This window comes from Pseudophryne corroboree, chromosome 11, assembly GCF_028390025.1.
Source record: "Pseudophryne corroboree isolate aPseCor3 chromosome 11, aPseCor3.hap2, whole genome shotgun sequence".
NCBI classification, from domain to species: Eukaryota; Metazoa; Chordata; class Amphibia; order Anura; family Myobatrachidae; genus Pseudophryne; species Pseudophryne corroboree.
The window spans coordinates 169,788,177-169,802,627 of NC_086454.1; the positions used below are offsets into that span (position 1 = coordinate 169,788,177).

Here is a 14,451-nt window from a genome sequence, read left to right on the forward strand (position 1 = left end):
TAAGCAACCCCCCTAGCCCCCCCTGTGGTAGAGAACACATCCTGTGTACCAGCAAGCTTCTTTCTGTACTGTACAGTATCTCAATGCCTGGCTAATACTCGCAAGTGTGAGGTGCAAATCTTTTATTAGTAATACAGTAGGTACTGTACAAAGAAACCTAGATTTTGATGGAAGATACTGTAAGAACCACTTGGACCATCTGGTCTTTAGTTGAACAGACAAAAGACTTTGGACAAGGTTACTCTAAATTGCATTTGGAATTTAATGCATACAGTAGAGCTCTGTCCACACTGTACTGTACATACAGTACTGTACAGTATCTACTTTATCCTACCATGTACAGTATGGCACGGCTTGAAATCTCAGACTATAAGAGGTTTTAAAGTACAGTAGCCATGCTTTGTGATTTTTCTTAAGTTGCTTCTTTAATAAGGTACTTTATACATACAGTATTCTACTGTATTACGGCAAACACAATTGTTGGGTATACAGTAGGCTGGTCTATAAATATACTGTACAGTAAGTCCGTTTCCAAAGAAACACTGTTCAATACTGTACATCAGGGATGGGAAACCCTCAGTCCTCCAGCTGTTGTTGAACTAAACATCCCAGCATGCCCTGCAACAGTTTTAGCATGGCCAAATCGCAAAACTAGCAAGGCATGCTGGCACTGTATGTGTAGTTCATTCAACAGCTGGAGGACCGAAGGTTCAGTGTACAGGGTGAATTAAAAAATAATAATAAATGGATCAGTAAAGAAAATGCTCCATGTACAGGACTGTACAGTATTTTCCACAGTAAAAGTGTATTACAGGTACTGTATACTGTATACACAATGTACAGTAACTTATTTTTTTTAATTAAAAACACACAAATGCATCCTGGACGGAATCTGCTGTACACAGCAGGCAGCTTGTGGTGATAGGATTCACTTACTGTATCTCCACCCATAGTCGTGGTGTATTTTAGATAGTGTAATGAGATGCTCCTGCAGCATTGCCCTGATTAATGTAAAACCTGTGTACAGTATCTCTATTGAATGTAAAGCACAGTAACAGTACAGTATATTACAATAGAAAAAAAATAACGTGTCAGGCAAAAAACGCCTCATGACAGATACAAAAGCTCATGTGAAATTGTACAGTAAGCAGTGATCCCTTGCCATTGGTTTTAGATTATGCCGTAATGGCTAGGGGACTTGGCCACTCACATACTGTACTGGACTGTTTCCCTGACTTCAATGGACCATACTGTACTCGTCTGTATATACTATATTTATTAATTGAGCACTCTATGGGACCTCATTGCCCCGGTGTATTTTAGCTTCAGCATTGCCCTGTAGTCTGCAAAACCTATGCAGTTGCTCGCTCCATGGTTGAGGGCTTCCATGGGGCAAGGGATAGATAACAGGCGGCAGCCATTTTGCCAACTTGCTATGTGAGTCCGCTGTATTGCATACAATGCCCTCCAACAGTTCCTCTTTATGGTCTGTACCTGCCAAGAAGGGCTTTGTGGCGATTTTTGACTCTCCAAATTAACAGTGAAAGTATAGGAAAGGGAACGTGGCCACACCCCTTTTACCCGTGTCCTAATTTGAACCAGTTTTCATGAGTAAAATGTTGGAGGGTATGGTACAGTATCGTATTGTGCATAGAGCTCGCCTATCCCTATCAACACTGTGCATTTTAGCTAGGGTATTCAGACGCTCCTTCAGCATTGCACTGTAGCCTGCAAAACCTATGCCGTCGCTCGCCCCATAGCTCAGCACTGCCACAAGGCGGGGGGTCACGGGTCACGACATTTTATCAACTTGATATGCCATCGAGTCCGGTGTATCGTAATGTGCATAGAGCTCGCTTATCCCTATCACCCCTGTGTGTTTCAGCTAGGGTATTCAGACGCTCCTTCAGCATTGCCCCATAGCCTGCAAAACCTATGCCGTCTCTCGTTCGGTAGCTGAGTGCTGCCACGAGGTGGGGGGGGAGGGAGAGTCGGGTGGCGACCATTTTGTCAACTTGTTATGCGATCGAGTCCGGTGTATCGTAATGTGCATAGAGCCTGCTTATCCCTATCGCTTCTGTGTATTTTAGCTAGGGGATTGTGACGCTCCTTCAGCATTACCCTGTAACCTGTAAAACCTATGCTGTTCCTCGCTCGGTAGCTGAGAGCTGCCACGAGGCAGGGGTCATGGGCGTCGGACATTTTATCAACTTAGCATGTGATCGAGTCCCGGTGTATTGTAATGTGCGTAGAGCTCGCATAGCCCTATCGCCCCTGTGTATTTTGCTAGGGTATTCAGATGCTCCTTCAGCGTTGCCCTGTCACTTGCAATACCTATGCAGTCGCTCGCGTGATAGCTGAGGGCTTCCACGAGGCAAGGGGTCACGGGTGGTAGCCATTTCAATCAAGTCTGGCTTGCTACAGAAATGTATGTGTACCATATGGTGCATAGAACCTTATCCTCGTAGCCGCTGTGTATTTTATAGAATACAGCCCCTGCAGCTTTGCCCTGCTTTATGTAAAACTTGTGTGAAAGTATAGTACAGTACAATAGTAACAAAAATAAAAAATGAATAAAGTGCAAGGAAAAAATTAACATGCATTCGCACTTTGGCAATCGAACCCGGAACTCTAAGCATGGGAAGCTGCACACTTCTCCACTTGGACATGTCGCCGAATGACAGATGCATAAGCCCATTGGTTTTGATCATGCCGAAATGGGTACAGGATTTGGACGCTAACATACAACATCCCTAACATCAATAGACCACACTGTACCTGTAACATGTTCGTTTGCATCTGTATACACTACTGGTTTTATTTGTTGATTTGTCTTCGGGACTTGGACGCTCACATATTCCTAACATCACTGGACTATACGGTGGCTTTATCACGTTCATTTGCATCTGTATACACTGTACTACTGTATTTACGTCTGTACACTGTAATATACTGTATGACATACTGTAGCATATTGTAGCGTAATGAGACACACCAGTAAAGTAGTTCTTACTATGTATTTCGGTATTGTATTTTAATGGAGACCACACGAATGTGCAATGGTGATTTTAATAAGCGACATCTGGTGGATGATCGCAGGTATTACACTTAAAGGTAATGCCAAACACTCTGTGTGCCTCCCTATGCCTAGACACGCCTTCCTATGACTAGGCATGCCTCATTGCGCCCAGGCACGCTGCATATGGCCAATCGCGACTAATGCCTCAGCCAGCCAAGATAACGGAGGACTCATCTGTATGATGGAACTTTTTTCTTTGAGATTCATTAATTAATTCAAATTATTTCATTGTTCTTATGACAGATGCAGATAAGATGTCTTTGTTTATACTGTATAATATAATGATGTGCTGCCTACACTGAGGGATCTACATATCTTCAGGTCTGCGAATTCCAAAGAATTTTACAAATTATTTCTAAACACATTTTTAAGCATAAACATCTACAGTATTATAGTAACAACTCTTTATTTTGGTCTGAGAAATAGGTAACATTCATGAGTTCTGAAGGAAGACACATTGTAATTGAAGAAATTATTCGATAATCATCGCAGCAGGAACATGACTTAAGATAATGTTTAAATGAAAGGGAAAAAAACCTTATGACTGCATTCCTATATTAGTCAATAGAATAAATTAGCATTTTCAGCAACTCATTAGAATTTAATTTCCTCAAGTTTAATTAAATATGATAATATTTAGGTTAACCTAATGACTAATGGTTGATCACGCTTTTCACACACAAACTGCCCCCCAATGTGGCAGTACAAGACATTCAGAAATATTTCACCAAATATGCTGATTGGCTAGGCACCTCTGTCATATACCAACATTTACCATGTAAGACTTGAAGTAAAGTATTTTGAAATAAGCTAATAGGTTGGTAAAGGTGTTGATTTGTGCTCAAGGTGGTAAAGTGGGATGCAATGGGCTAAATTTACTAAAGCTTCCAAAAATGAAAAGTGATGTTGCCCATAGCAACCAATCAGATTCTAGCTATGAATTCCATATTGCACTCTAGAAAATGATGGACAGATTCTGAATGGTTGCTTTGGCCAACATCACTACTTTTCATTTATAGGAACCTTAGTAAAGCTACCTCCCTGACTCTCAAGAGCAGCTTTGATTGTGATGTGTGTGACCTCAATTAAACAATCTGTTATAGGTAAACAAAGTGGTACACTAAGTTTGTGTGGGTCTGTGTATATGGGCTAACAATTGCATTGTTAATTAGGTATAAATGGTCCGTGTGAATTTCTGCATTTAATCACAATGTTACATATAAACGTCTGTAGTCAAATTAAGTCTCAAACAGTTCAATGACAAAAGAGTTTCAAAGTGTATATTATAGTGCAGAGAGTGTGGGAGGATAACGTCAGAGCTAGCTGCTGATAAAATGTTGGTCCCTAGGATGATAATAGTGCATAACAGAAAGGAGTTGCAGGAATGGGTGCCCAAGAGCAAATCTGCTAACACGTATATGCAAAGACATATTGCAATGGCTGCAGGTCTTTTAATTAATTACCCAAATGACCAGTGGCGGCCCCAGAGGTGGGGCTCCAGCCTAGTCCAAATTTCAAATAGGGGAGCCACGCCAACTGCCACCAACTATCATCCCATACTGACTCACTGGTAGATGGTTTGGCTCCCCTATTTGACATTTTGACTGCGCTGCAGCCTCATCTCTGGAGTCGCCACTGCAAATGACCATAAAAAAAGAGGTAAGTAAGCATCAAAATGCATTAAGGTTCAACAACTTTGTCTCTAGCAATCAACTTGGTCTAGTACCATAATTTTAATTCATAACTGAAAATCAATTGCATTGACTCCAGGCAAACACACTACAGAGGATAGAAGTCCAGTGCTACATTGCTTGCTGTGTAATGGTATTCGGCGTCACTATCTGGTGATTTTAATCTGAATCATTATTTTGAAGTTAAATCTGGGATGCACATCTTTGTCAAGGCCATAAAATCCACCCAGTACTTACTGTAACAGGAGAATGGATTCCCACTTCTTATATACTATATTGCACAATTGTGTGATCCTCTTGTATTTTTTGAGCACTGGAATTATGGGCCTGATACAGAGACAGACGTAGTATCAATGTTTCCCCAGTTAAACAATGTTTTTTACTGCCGCGCATGCACAAAAAGTCTGGGACCACCTTCTGTGCACCCTAATGTCTGATGGTATTCGCAATTGCATACAGGATTGCTAAAACTTGCAAATGGCTTTGTGAAACTTGGGCTTTTCCTGGTGGAGACTGTGAGGTGACCTAAAGTGATTACAAAAAGGGTCCACTTCAAGGACGTGTAATAAGAGTGTCACTGGAATGTCTGGGAATGCAGCAGCCTTCCTGCTTTCAAATCAACTGCTACAGAGGTCATGTTTAGTTGGATTTGAGGAGAGTAGCTTGGGTAGACCCTTGGCTATCGCAAATGTCACTGGTGCGACTGATCTATCGCAATTGCACTGACCACAGAGCCCAAAAGTGGGCATTTCAGCGTTCATACACTCCATCACATGGTGGAGTACAAAGAGAAGGCTGAAATAAGCATTTGCATATTTCCAGCTATTGAGAGAGCAACGGCAAGCGCGGCCGCATTATCAGCCATCTCTGAGCCAGGCCCTATGCTCCAACAATCACTATGTATATACAATCAGTTAAGTATGGACAGAGCACTATAAATACTAGAGAAGTGCCTGCAGTGAAGGAGCAGTAACTACATATCCTGAAACAGAGTTACAGGGTTATACCAGGTTGTACAACATAAGCTGGTGAGCAGGGTGTCACGCATACTGCCTATTTATTTATATGAACTGATTACTACAGCCTTCTACGCTCTTTTAGCTGTCTGGATTTACATGGCATGTACAACATGTTAATCTAGAATTCTTTAATTTTTGGCTTTAATCAGACACTTAACGAAGAAAGGTTACTGTCTGTAATTAACTGTAAAAAATGCACAAAACAAATGAAATCATTTTTAATTTCATTAGAAGTAGGTGAAAGCAAACAGACTATGATAAATATCAAAAGATGTTTGCAGGAAAAAAAACCTATTAAAGTTTTTAGACAAACCCTCAATGTTTCTGCAGCATTGAAAATGACAATGAATGCAATGAAATCTATGCTATTCAGAATACACAAATAGAAAAACCTTGTGTACCTGTCCCTCTCCTTTACACATTACAATATTGAACAATTTTTATTTTCTTTAAGAAATAAATATCTAAAAAAAAAAATATGGAAAATTGTGGAGCCTTTGGTTTCACCCAATAAAATTAACTTTCTGTTTAAATAAATAAGTACTAAATAATTATTTTAGAAATAAACTGATTCATTTTCTTGACTGGTGCATTGGCCTATTTGGCATAAGCTCAAATGTTATTTTAATGGTTAAACTGTACTGTTAATTCACTATGCACTTTACTGCTGAATATTGCTTGTTATTGCATCGTTTTCTTATTATAAGATGCTTATATACGGAAAACATCTGTATCATGGAAAAAATATTTTTTTTGTTTAAAGGTTAATAGGGATAAAAAGATGAACACAGAATATTATAAATAAACAAAGATCATAAATGAATATTCCTTGCCATTACCAAATTATACAAGTAGATGCATATTTTATACATAACACTCGAAGTGGAGTAATGGTATGAAGAATCATTACGAATCTCCTAAAAAACAATACAAAACAAATATGAAGGTCCCTATGCTAAGTCATCAATTAAACTAGGTGAGCTGAACTCTATATGTGCAATTAACAGTTTACTAGTAATAACAACTACTGGGAAACTGTATAGAAAGCTAGTCCTAGACAGTGTAGGGTTTCTGGCCAGCATGGCTGAAATACATCAATTTAGAATTTCGGACTCCCTAGAAAAATTCAGCAAATAAGATGAAGGTTGTCAATGCCACCCCATAGCACTATCCACATGAATATGCCAGTAATGAAGTTTAACAAAAGTGCTTTTAATGGACACTTAGGTGAGAAAATATTTTGTCCTCCTAAAGATACTCAATAATACTTTATCTCTGCCCAGAACTTGATTAAATGCACGTCTTTTAAAATAAAAATAAATCATAATTTTTTTTCAAAAATAAGCACTTTGTGATCTGTTTGTATTAAAAAACAATAATAAAAGATGTTAAAATCCAGCCTGTCAAACCAGTGTAGCTGAAAATGATAAGTCTAGTCCTGTTCCACGTGTCTATGCTATAGATCATGCCTTGTTTTTATGTCCCGCATAAAAATGGCTCACACACAGCACAGCACAATGAAGCAAACACAATAGCATGTCATGCATCATCTTCTGTTCTTGTTTAGAATGTTACTGACTTGGACATTTGAGCCATGGTTTGATTGCTTGAGTAGAAGTTGTTATTGGAAAGCGATTTGGGAATAACTGGACGTTTCTCTGGTAGCATTGGCTTTGAGTTTTGAGATGGGAATTTTTTGCATGGACTCATGGGACCATTTATATGATTTACAAGGGGTTCACAACCAATTTGGTCTCCATCTTTTTCCTCTGCATTATGCTTACCAAGAGCAAGGAAATGCTTGGGACTTTCAATCAACGATTGTGCTGCTTGCTTGCTATCTATGATGCCCTGGCTGATTGCATGAGACACTTGAATAGGGGTTCTTGTCTTAATAACATGGCAAGGGCTATAAGTACTATTTAAAGATGGTGAGGAGTTGCTAAGAGAATTGATTGGTTCTCTCAGGTCACACTGGGTGATAAGTAATGTTGGCACACTGCAGGACGGTCCTTGGTGACTAGAAATGATAGGTTTGAGCTGTAGGAGCTCGCCTGGATCGTTAGGCTGTTCTGTGACCAAATCCAGAGCATTACATAAGTCAGACTGCCACGACTCTCTTTCCAAATCATCCAAGGAGGATTCTGTGGGGCATGGAGGCCATTCTTCCTGATCGGAATGTGACATATTATCATACTGTGAAGAACATCTTCTGGTTTGTACACCAGGCGGCAAGAGGGAGACCAGTTGTCCTGTATCAGTGAGGGCAGTGCTTTCTTCTTCTGGAGTAGAAATATATTCTGTTTCGTGTGGAAAAGACAAAGAATCATATGAAGGAAAGTCCTTAATATTTGATAAGGTCTCACTCTCACTTTGAGAAGTCTGACAGACTTCAACTGAATGCGGTTGGTATGGGTCTTTGTCTCCTAAAGCTGGGAGTGTGGGAGTTGTGCCTGTAGTGTCACTTGGCATAAGATGCTGTGACTGTGCTCTCTTAGTAAAATCTCCCAAGTTGGAATTGTCTGTTACCGTGTTACCTTCCATTTTTATAGTAGAGATGGATAAACCTTGTTCTGGAAAACTACCTTCCTGCACGATACATAATCCAGGAAACTCTTTTGTGCCCTTTTCTAATAGATGGTCCGGGAGTTCTTCAATAAATGTGTCATTTTCTAATTTTGACCCATCTACTGTTGTTTCTGCCCCAGCAATAAGATTTACCACATGCTGCTCCACCTGCTTAGGAGTATCCATCTCATTTACAGACTGCCTATCTGTGCCCTGAATGTCCATCTCGCTTTCCAAAAAAAGTCTGGAAGTTCCATTTTGCTGTGGGGCAGATGTAACAGTCTTGCTTTTATCACCTGTGTTTGAGTTATTCTCATTTACATCCACGGGAGACTGAGAAGTTTGTTGGGCACCCTCACTGTCAGTCTTATTCTGTCCATTGAACTCCACAGCTTGTTTAACTGGAAGTAGGTGTACAGGAACATCCTGACCCAAGGTCTTTTTGGGGAACTCTTCAGCCTTTCCTAAAAAATAATAAAGAGAAAAAAAAGGAACTAAGTAGTATAATACAACCATTTTATTTACTTTGAGTGCTAATGGGAATATGGGAAAATGTAGGGGGAGGAAATCCTAGCAGGGATTTGTTGGAGACTTCTAATGAGCTGTCGAAGTCGATTCCACTTTGACATTGTTATGGAGAATAGATGGATAATGATACACTGTAGGGATACTGGATTTAAAAAAAACACACATAGGGTATAAAGAAACTATTTAGCAAAATGCATCAGGGAACACGAAAGGAAGAAAGTAGGACTGATATCCATATTATTTTAGACACACTGCTGTGACTCACTGCGCTTATAGTAATGGTGGCACACTGACACCTAATGAACATTATTTGACAGTTTTATTTTAGTTTTTTATAACACGGTGCTTGCGCTGAACAACACAGTGCCTCACAATGCTGCACCCCAGAGCCCTTTACAGTCTGACACAGCCACAGCAGTAGTGCCACAGTAGTGCTTGCACCCCGCCGCCCTTCACTGACAAGCCATTCACAGAATGAAACAGCCACAGCAGTAGTGCCACAGTAGTGCTTGCACCCCGCCGCCCTTCACTGACACAGATCTTAGTGCTGCAGCCAACAGCCCTTAACAGAATGAAACAGCCACAGCAGTAGTGCCACAGTAGTGCTTGCACCCCGCCGCCCTTCACTGACACAGACCTTAGTGCTGCAGCCAACAGCCCTTCACAGAATGAAACAGCCACAGCAGTAGTGCCACAGTAGTGCTTGCACCCCGCCGCCCTTCACTGACACAGATCTTAGTGCTGCAGCCAACAGCCCTTCACAGAATGAAACGGCACAGCAGTAGTGCCACAGTTGTGCTTGCACCCCGCCGCCCTTCACTGACACAGATCTTAGTGCTGCAGCCAACAGCCGTTCACAGAATGAAACAGCCACAGCAGTAGTGCCACAGTAGTGTTTGCAGCCCGCCGACCTTCACTGACACAGATCTTAGTGCTGCAGCCAACAGCCGTTCACAGAATGAAACAGCCACAGCAGTAGTGCCACAGTAGTGCTTGCACCCCGCCGCCCTTCACTGACACAGATCTTAGTGCTGCAGCCAACAGCCCTTCACAGAATGAAACAGCACAGCAGTAGTGCCACAGTTGTGCTTGCACCCCGCCGCCCTTCACTGACACAGATCTTAGTGCTGCAGCCAACAGCCGTTCACAGAATGAAACAGCCACAGCAGTAGTGCCACAGTAGTGTTTGCAGCCCGCCGACCTTCACTGACACAGATCTTAGTGCTGCAGCCAACAGCCGTTCACAGAATGAAACAGCCACAGCAGTAGTGCCACAGTAGTGCTTGCACCCCGCCGCCCTTCACTGACACAGATCTTAGTGCTGCAGCCAACAGCCCTTCACAGAATGAAACAGCACAGCAGTAGTGCCACAGTTGTGCTTGCACCCCGCCGCCCTTCACTGACACAGATCTTAGTGCTGCAGCCAACAGCCGTTCACAGAATGAAACAGCCACAGCAGTAGTGCCACAGTAGTGTTTGCAGCCCGCCGACCTTCACTGACACAGATCTTAGTGCTGCAGCCAACAGCCCTTCACAGAATGAAACAGCCACAGCAGTAGTGCCACAGTTGTGCTTGCAGCCCGCCGACCTTCACTGACACAGATCTTAGTGCTGCAGCCAACAGCCGTTCACAGAATGAAACAGCCACAGCAGTAGTGCCACAGTAGTGTTTGCAGCCCGCCGACCTTCACTGACACAGATCTTAGTGCTGCAGCCAACAGCCGTTCACAGAATGAAACAGCCACAGCAGTAGTGCCACAGTTGTGCTTGCACCCCGCCGCCCTTCACTGACACAGATCTTAGTGCTGCAGCCAACAGCCGTTCACAGAATGAAACAGCCACAGCAGTAGTGCCACAGTAGTGTTTGCAGCCCGCCGACCTTCACTGACACAGATCTTAGTGCTGCAGCCAACAGCCCTTCACAGAATGAAACAGCACAGCAGTAGTGCCACAGTTGTGCTTGCACCCCGCCGCCCTTCACTGACACAGATCTTAGTGCTGCAGCCAACAGCCCTTCACAGAATGAAACAGCCACAGCAGTAGTGCCACAGTAGTGTTTGCAGCCCGCCGACCTTCACTGACACAGATCTTAGTGCTGCAGCCAACAGCCCTTCACAGAATGAAACAGCCACAGCAGTAGTGCCACAGTTGTGCTTGCAGCCCGCCGCCCTTCACTGACACAGATCTTAGTGCTGCAGCCAACAGCCCTTCACAGAATGAAACAGCCACAGCAGTAGTGCCACAGTTGTGCTTGCAGCCCGCCGCCCTTCACTGACACAGATCTTAGTGCTGCAGCCAACAGCCCTTCACAGAATGAAACAGCACAGCAGTAGTGCCACAGTTGTGCTTGCACCCCGCCGCCCTTCACTGACACAGATCTTAGTGCTGCAGCCAACAGCCCTTCACAGAATGAAACAGCCACAGCAGTAGTGCCACAGTAGTGTTTGCAGCCCGCCGACCTTCACTGACACAGATCTTAGTGCTGCAGCCAACAGCCCTTCACAGAATGAAACAGCCACAGCAGTAGTGCCACAGTTGTGCTTGCAGCCCGCCGCCCTTCACTGACACAGATCTTAGTGCTGCAGCCAACAGCCCTTCACAGAATGAAACAGCCACAGCAGTAGTGCCACAGTTGTGCTTGCAGCCCGCCGACCTTCACTGACACAGATCTTAGTGCTGCAGCCAACAGCCGTTCACAGAATGAAACAGCCACAGCAGTAGTGCCACAGTAGTGTTTGCAGCCCGCCGACCTTCACTGACACAGATCTTAGTGCTGCAGCCAACAGCCGTTCACAGAATGAAACAGCCACAGCAGTAGTGCCACAGTAGTGCTTGCACCCCGCCGCCCTTCACTGACACAGATCTTAGTGCTGCAGCCAACAGCCGTTCACAGAATGAAACAGCCACAGCAGTAGTGCCACAGTAGTGCTTGCACCCCGCCGCCCTTCACTGACACAGATCTTAGTGCTGCAGCCAACAGCCCTTCACAGAATGAAACAGCCACAGCAGTAGTGCCACAGTTGTGCTTGCACCCCGCCGCCCTTCACTGACACAGATCTTAGTGCTGCAGCCAACAGCCCTTCACAGAATGAAACAGCCACAGCAGTAGTGCCACAGTTGTGCTTGCAGCCCGCCGACCTTCACTGACACAGATCTTAGTGCTGCAGCCAACAGCCGTTCACAGAATGAAACAGCCACAGCAGTAGTGCCACAGTAGTGTTTGCAGCCCGCCGACCTTCACTGACACAGATCTTAGTGCTGCAGCCAACAGCCGTTCACAGAATGAAACAGCCACAGCAGTAGTGCCACAGTAGTGCTTGCACCCCGCCGCCCTTCACTGACACAGATCTTAGTGCTGCAGCCAACAGCCCTTCACAGAATGAAACAGCCACAGCAGTAGTGCCACAGTTGTGCTTGCAGCCCGCCGCCCTTCACTGACACAGATCTTAGTGCTGCAGCCAACAGCCCTTCACAGAATGAAACAGCCACAGCAGTAGTGCCACAGTAGTGCTTGCACCCCGTCGCCCTTCACTGACACAGATCTTAGTGCTGCAGCCAACAGCCCTTCACAGAATGAAACAGCCACAGCAGTAGTGCCACAGTTGTGCTTGCAGCCCGCCGCCCTTCACTGACACAGATCTTAGTGCTGCAGCCAACAGCCGTTCACAGAATGAAACAGTCACAGCAGTAGTGCCACAGTAGTGCTTGCACCCCGCCGCCCTTCACTGACACAGATCTTAGTGCTGCAGCCAACAGCCCTTCACAGAATGAAACAGCCACAGCAGTAGTGCCACAGTTGTGCTTGCAGCCCGCCGCCCTTCACTGACACAGATCTTAGTGCTGCAGCCAACAGCCCTTCACAGAATGAAACAGCCACAGCAGTAGTGCCACAGTTGTGCTTGCAGCCCGCCGACCTTCACTGACACAGATCTTAGTGCTGCAGCCAACAGCCCTTCACAGAATGAAACAGCCACAGCAGTAGTGCCACAGTAGTGCTTGCACCCCGCCGCCCTTCACTGACACAGATCTTAGTGCTGCAGCCAACAGCCCTTCACAGAATGAAACAGCCACAGCAGTAGTGCCACAGTTGTGCTTGCACCCTGCCGCCCTTCACTGACACAGATCTTAGTGCTGCAGCTAACAGCCCTTCAGTCTGACACAGCTACAGTAGTGCTTGTACCCCACAGTCCTTCACTGACACAATCTTCTTAGTGCTGTAGGCAACCCACAGCCCTTCACAGTCTACCACAGCAGTGCTTAATTGTACACAGCAGACCTTCACTGACACTGACTTAGTGCTGCAGACCACAGCTCACCCTAACCTTCCAGCGCTCTGTGTGAAATGGAGCTCGAATCACGGGGAAGGCACTTTTATCATTTCCAAAAACAGACGCTGGGAAGATGAAATTTTGCCTCATTTATGAATCAGGGCCTGGCAGGAAAACTGGAGCCTGGGCTCAGAAGTACTCAGATATGTAAAATTTGGGTGGGTTTGGTTTTCAGAAAACCATACCCACTACCTGCCACCACTGTATTTACACTTGTCCTTAGGGATCACTGATCCCTATGTGAGATCCTTTAAAAGACATCTAAAAAACACAAAGGTTTTGTAAAACAATCACACAGGACACAAATTGCTGTTCAACAGCTAAACATTGTTTTTTAAAAGCTTACATTTACTGTACACATCAGACAAATATCTCAATAAATAACATAATATGTATTACATTTGTTGTGTATTGGGTGTGATATAGAAGTATAGTTTTGGGGATGGTTTGTGTTCATCTAATAGCATTTTTCTTTTATACGGCTGCATTACATTAGCTACGTTCTGAGTATTAATGAGACAGGGACCTCCCAGTGCTAGCATGACCATTCCTCAGCATTCAGCAAACACCAATCCTAGTAAAAATTTCAAGGGACGCTCATAAAAATATATATATTATTTATGGGATATTTACTAAGCAGCAGTTTTGCAAACAGCAACATATTGGTAAATCCTCATGCAACACATGGTAACCCATAGATTCCACATAGAATGTGGAATCTGTGTGTCTCCCCAAGCAGTAAACCAAGAGGGTATGTTTTAACACAGACTTTTCCTCACAGCTCCTGAGGCTGCAATGAAAAATGCACCGTTGGGCCTAACGCGTGGGCCGAACAGGTCCAAGTCGACAACTAGATATGCCCATTAGATAGAGCTAGTCTAGTGTGGGAGGAAACTTTAACTTTACAAAGAGCAATGCAAAGGATTTTAAATCCCCAACATGTGGAAAAAATATTGTGCAATAAGTAAAAATGTGTGGGCTGATAAGAAAAGAAATAGAATTGGCAGTCTGGCTAAGACTTCCCCAAAATGTTTTCCTCCCAGCTCACACTCACCATTTGTCCATCTGGATGCCCTACTGCAGAATATATAACCTAGCCCCATCCCCCTCTTAATAAAGACTTCTGTGGGGTAACCAGACATACTCACCTGAGCCAAAGGTCTTTCATTAGGGTTGGGTATGAAATCCCTGCAGTTGAGATCCCTACATTCAGAATCCAGGCATTGGAATTCCGACAT

At 44.0% G+C, this 14,451-nt stretch overlaps 1 protein-coding gene across 4 annotated transcripts in view; it reads right to left on the minus strand.

Annotated features, from left to right (window-relative positions):
- Positions 1–3,403: 3,403 nt before the first annotated feature.
- LOC134969246 (USP6 N-terminal-like protein) overlaps positions 3,404–14,451 on the minus strand; it is a 379,876-nt gene continuing 368,828 nt past the window's right edge. For 3 of the 4 annotated variants that reach the window (XM_063945070.1, XM_063945069.1, XM_063945068.1), the window contains exon 15: positions 3,405–8,821. In XM_063945070.1, coding sequence (XP_063801140.1) covers positions 7,353–8,821 — 1,469 coding nt within the window. In that variant the 3' untranslated portion in view covers positions 3,405–7,352. Of the gene's footprint in view, positions 8,822–14,451 lie in introns of all 4 variants that reach the window. The other variant, XM_063945071.1, reaches the window with a different exon arrangement.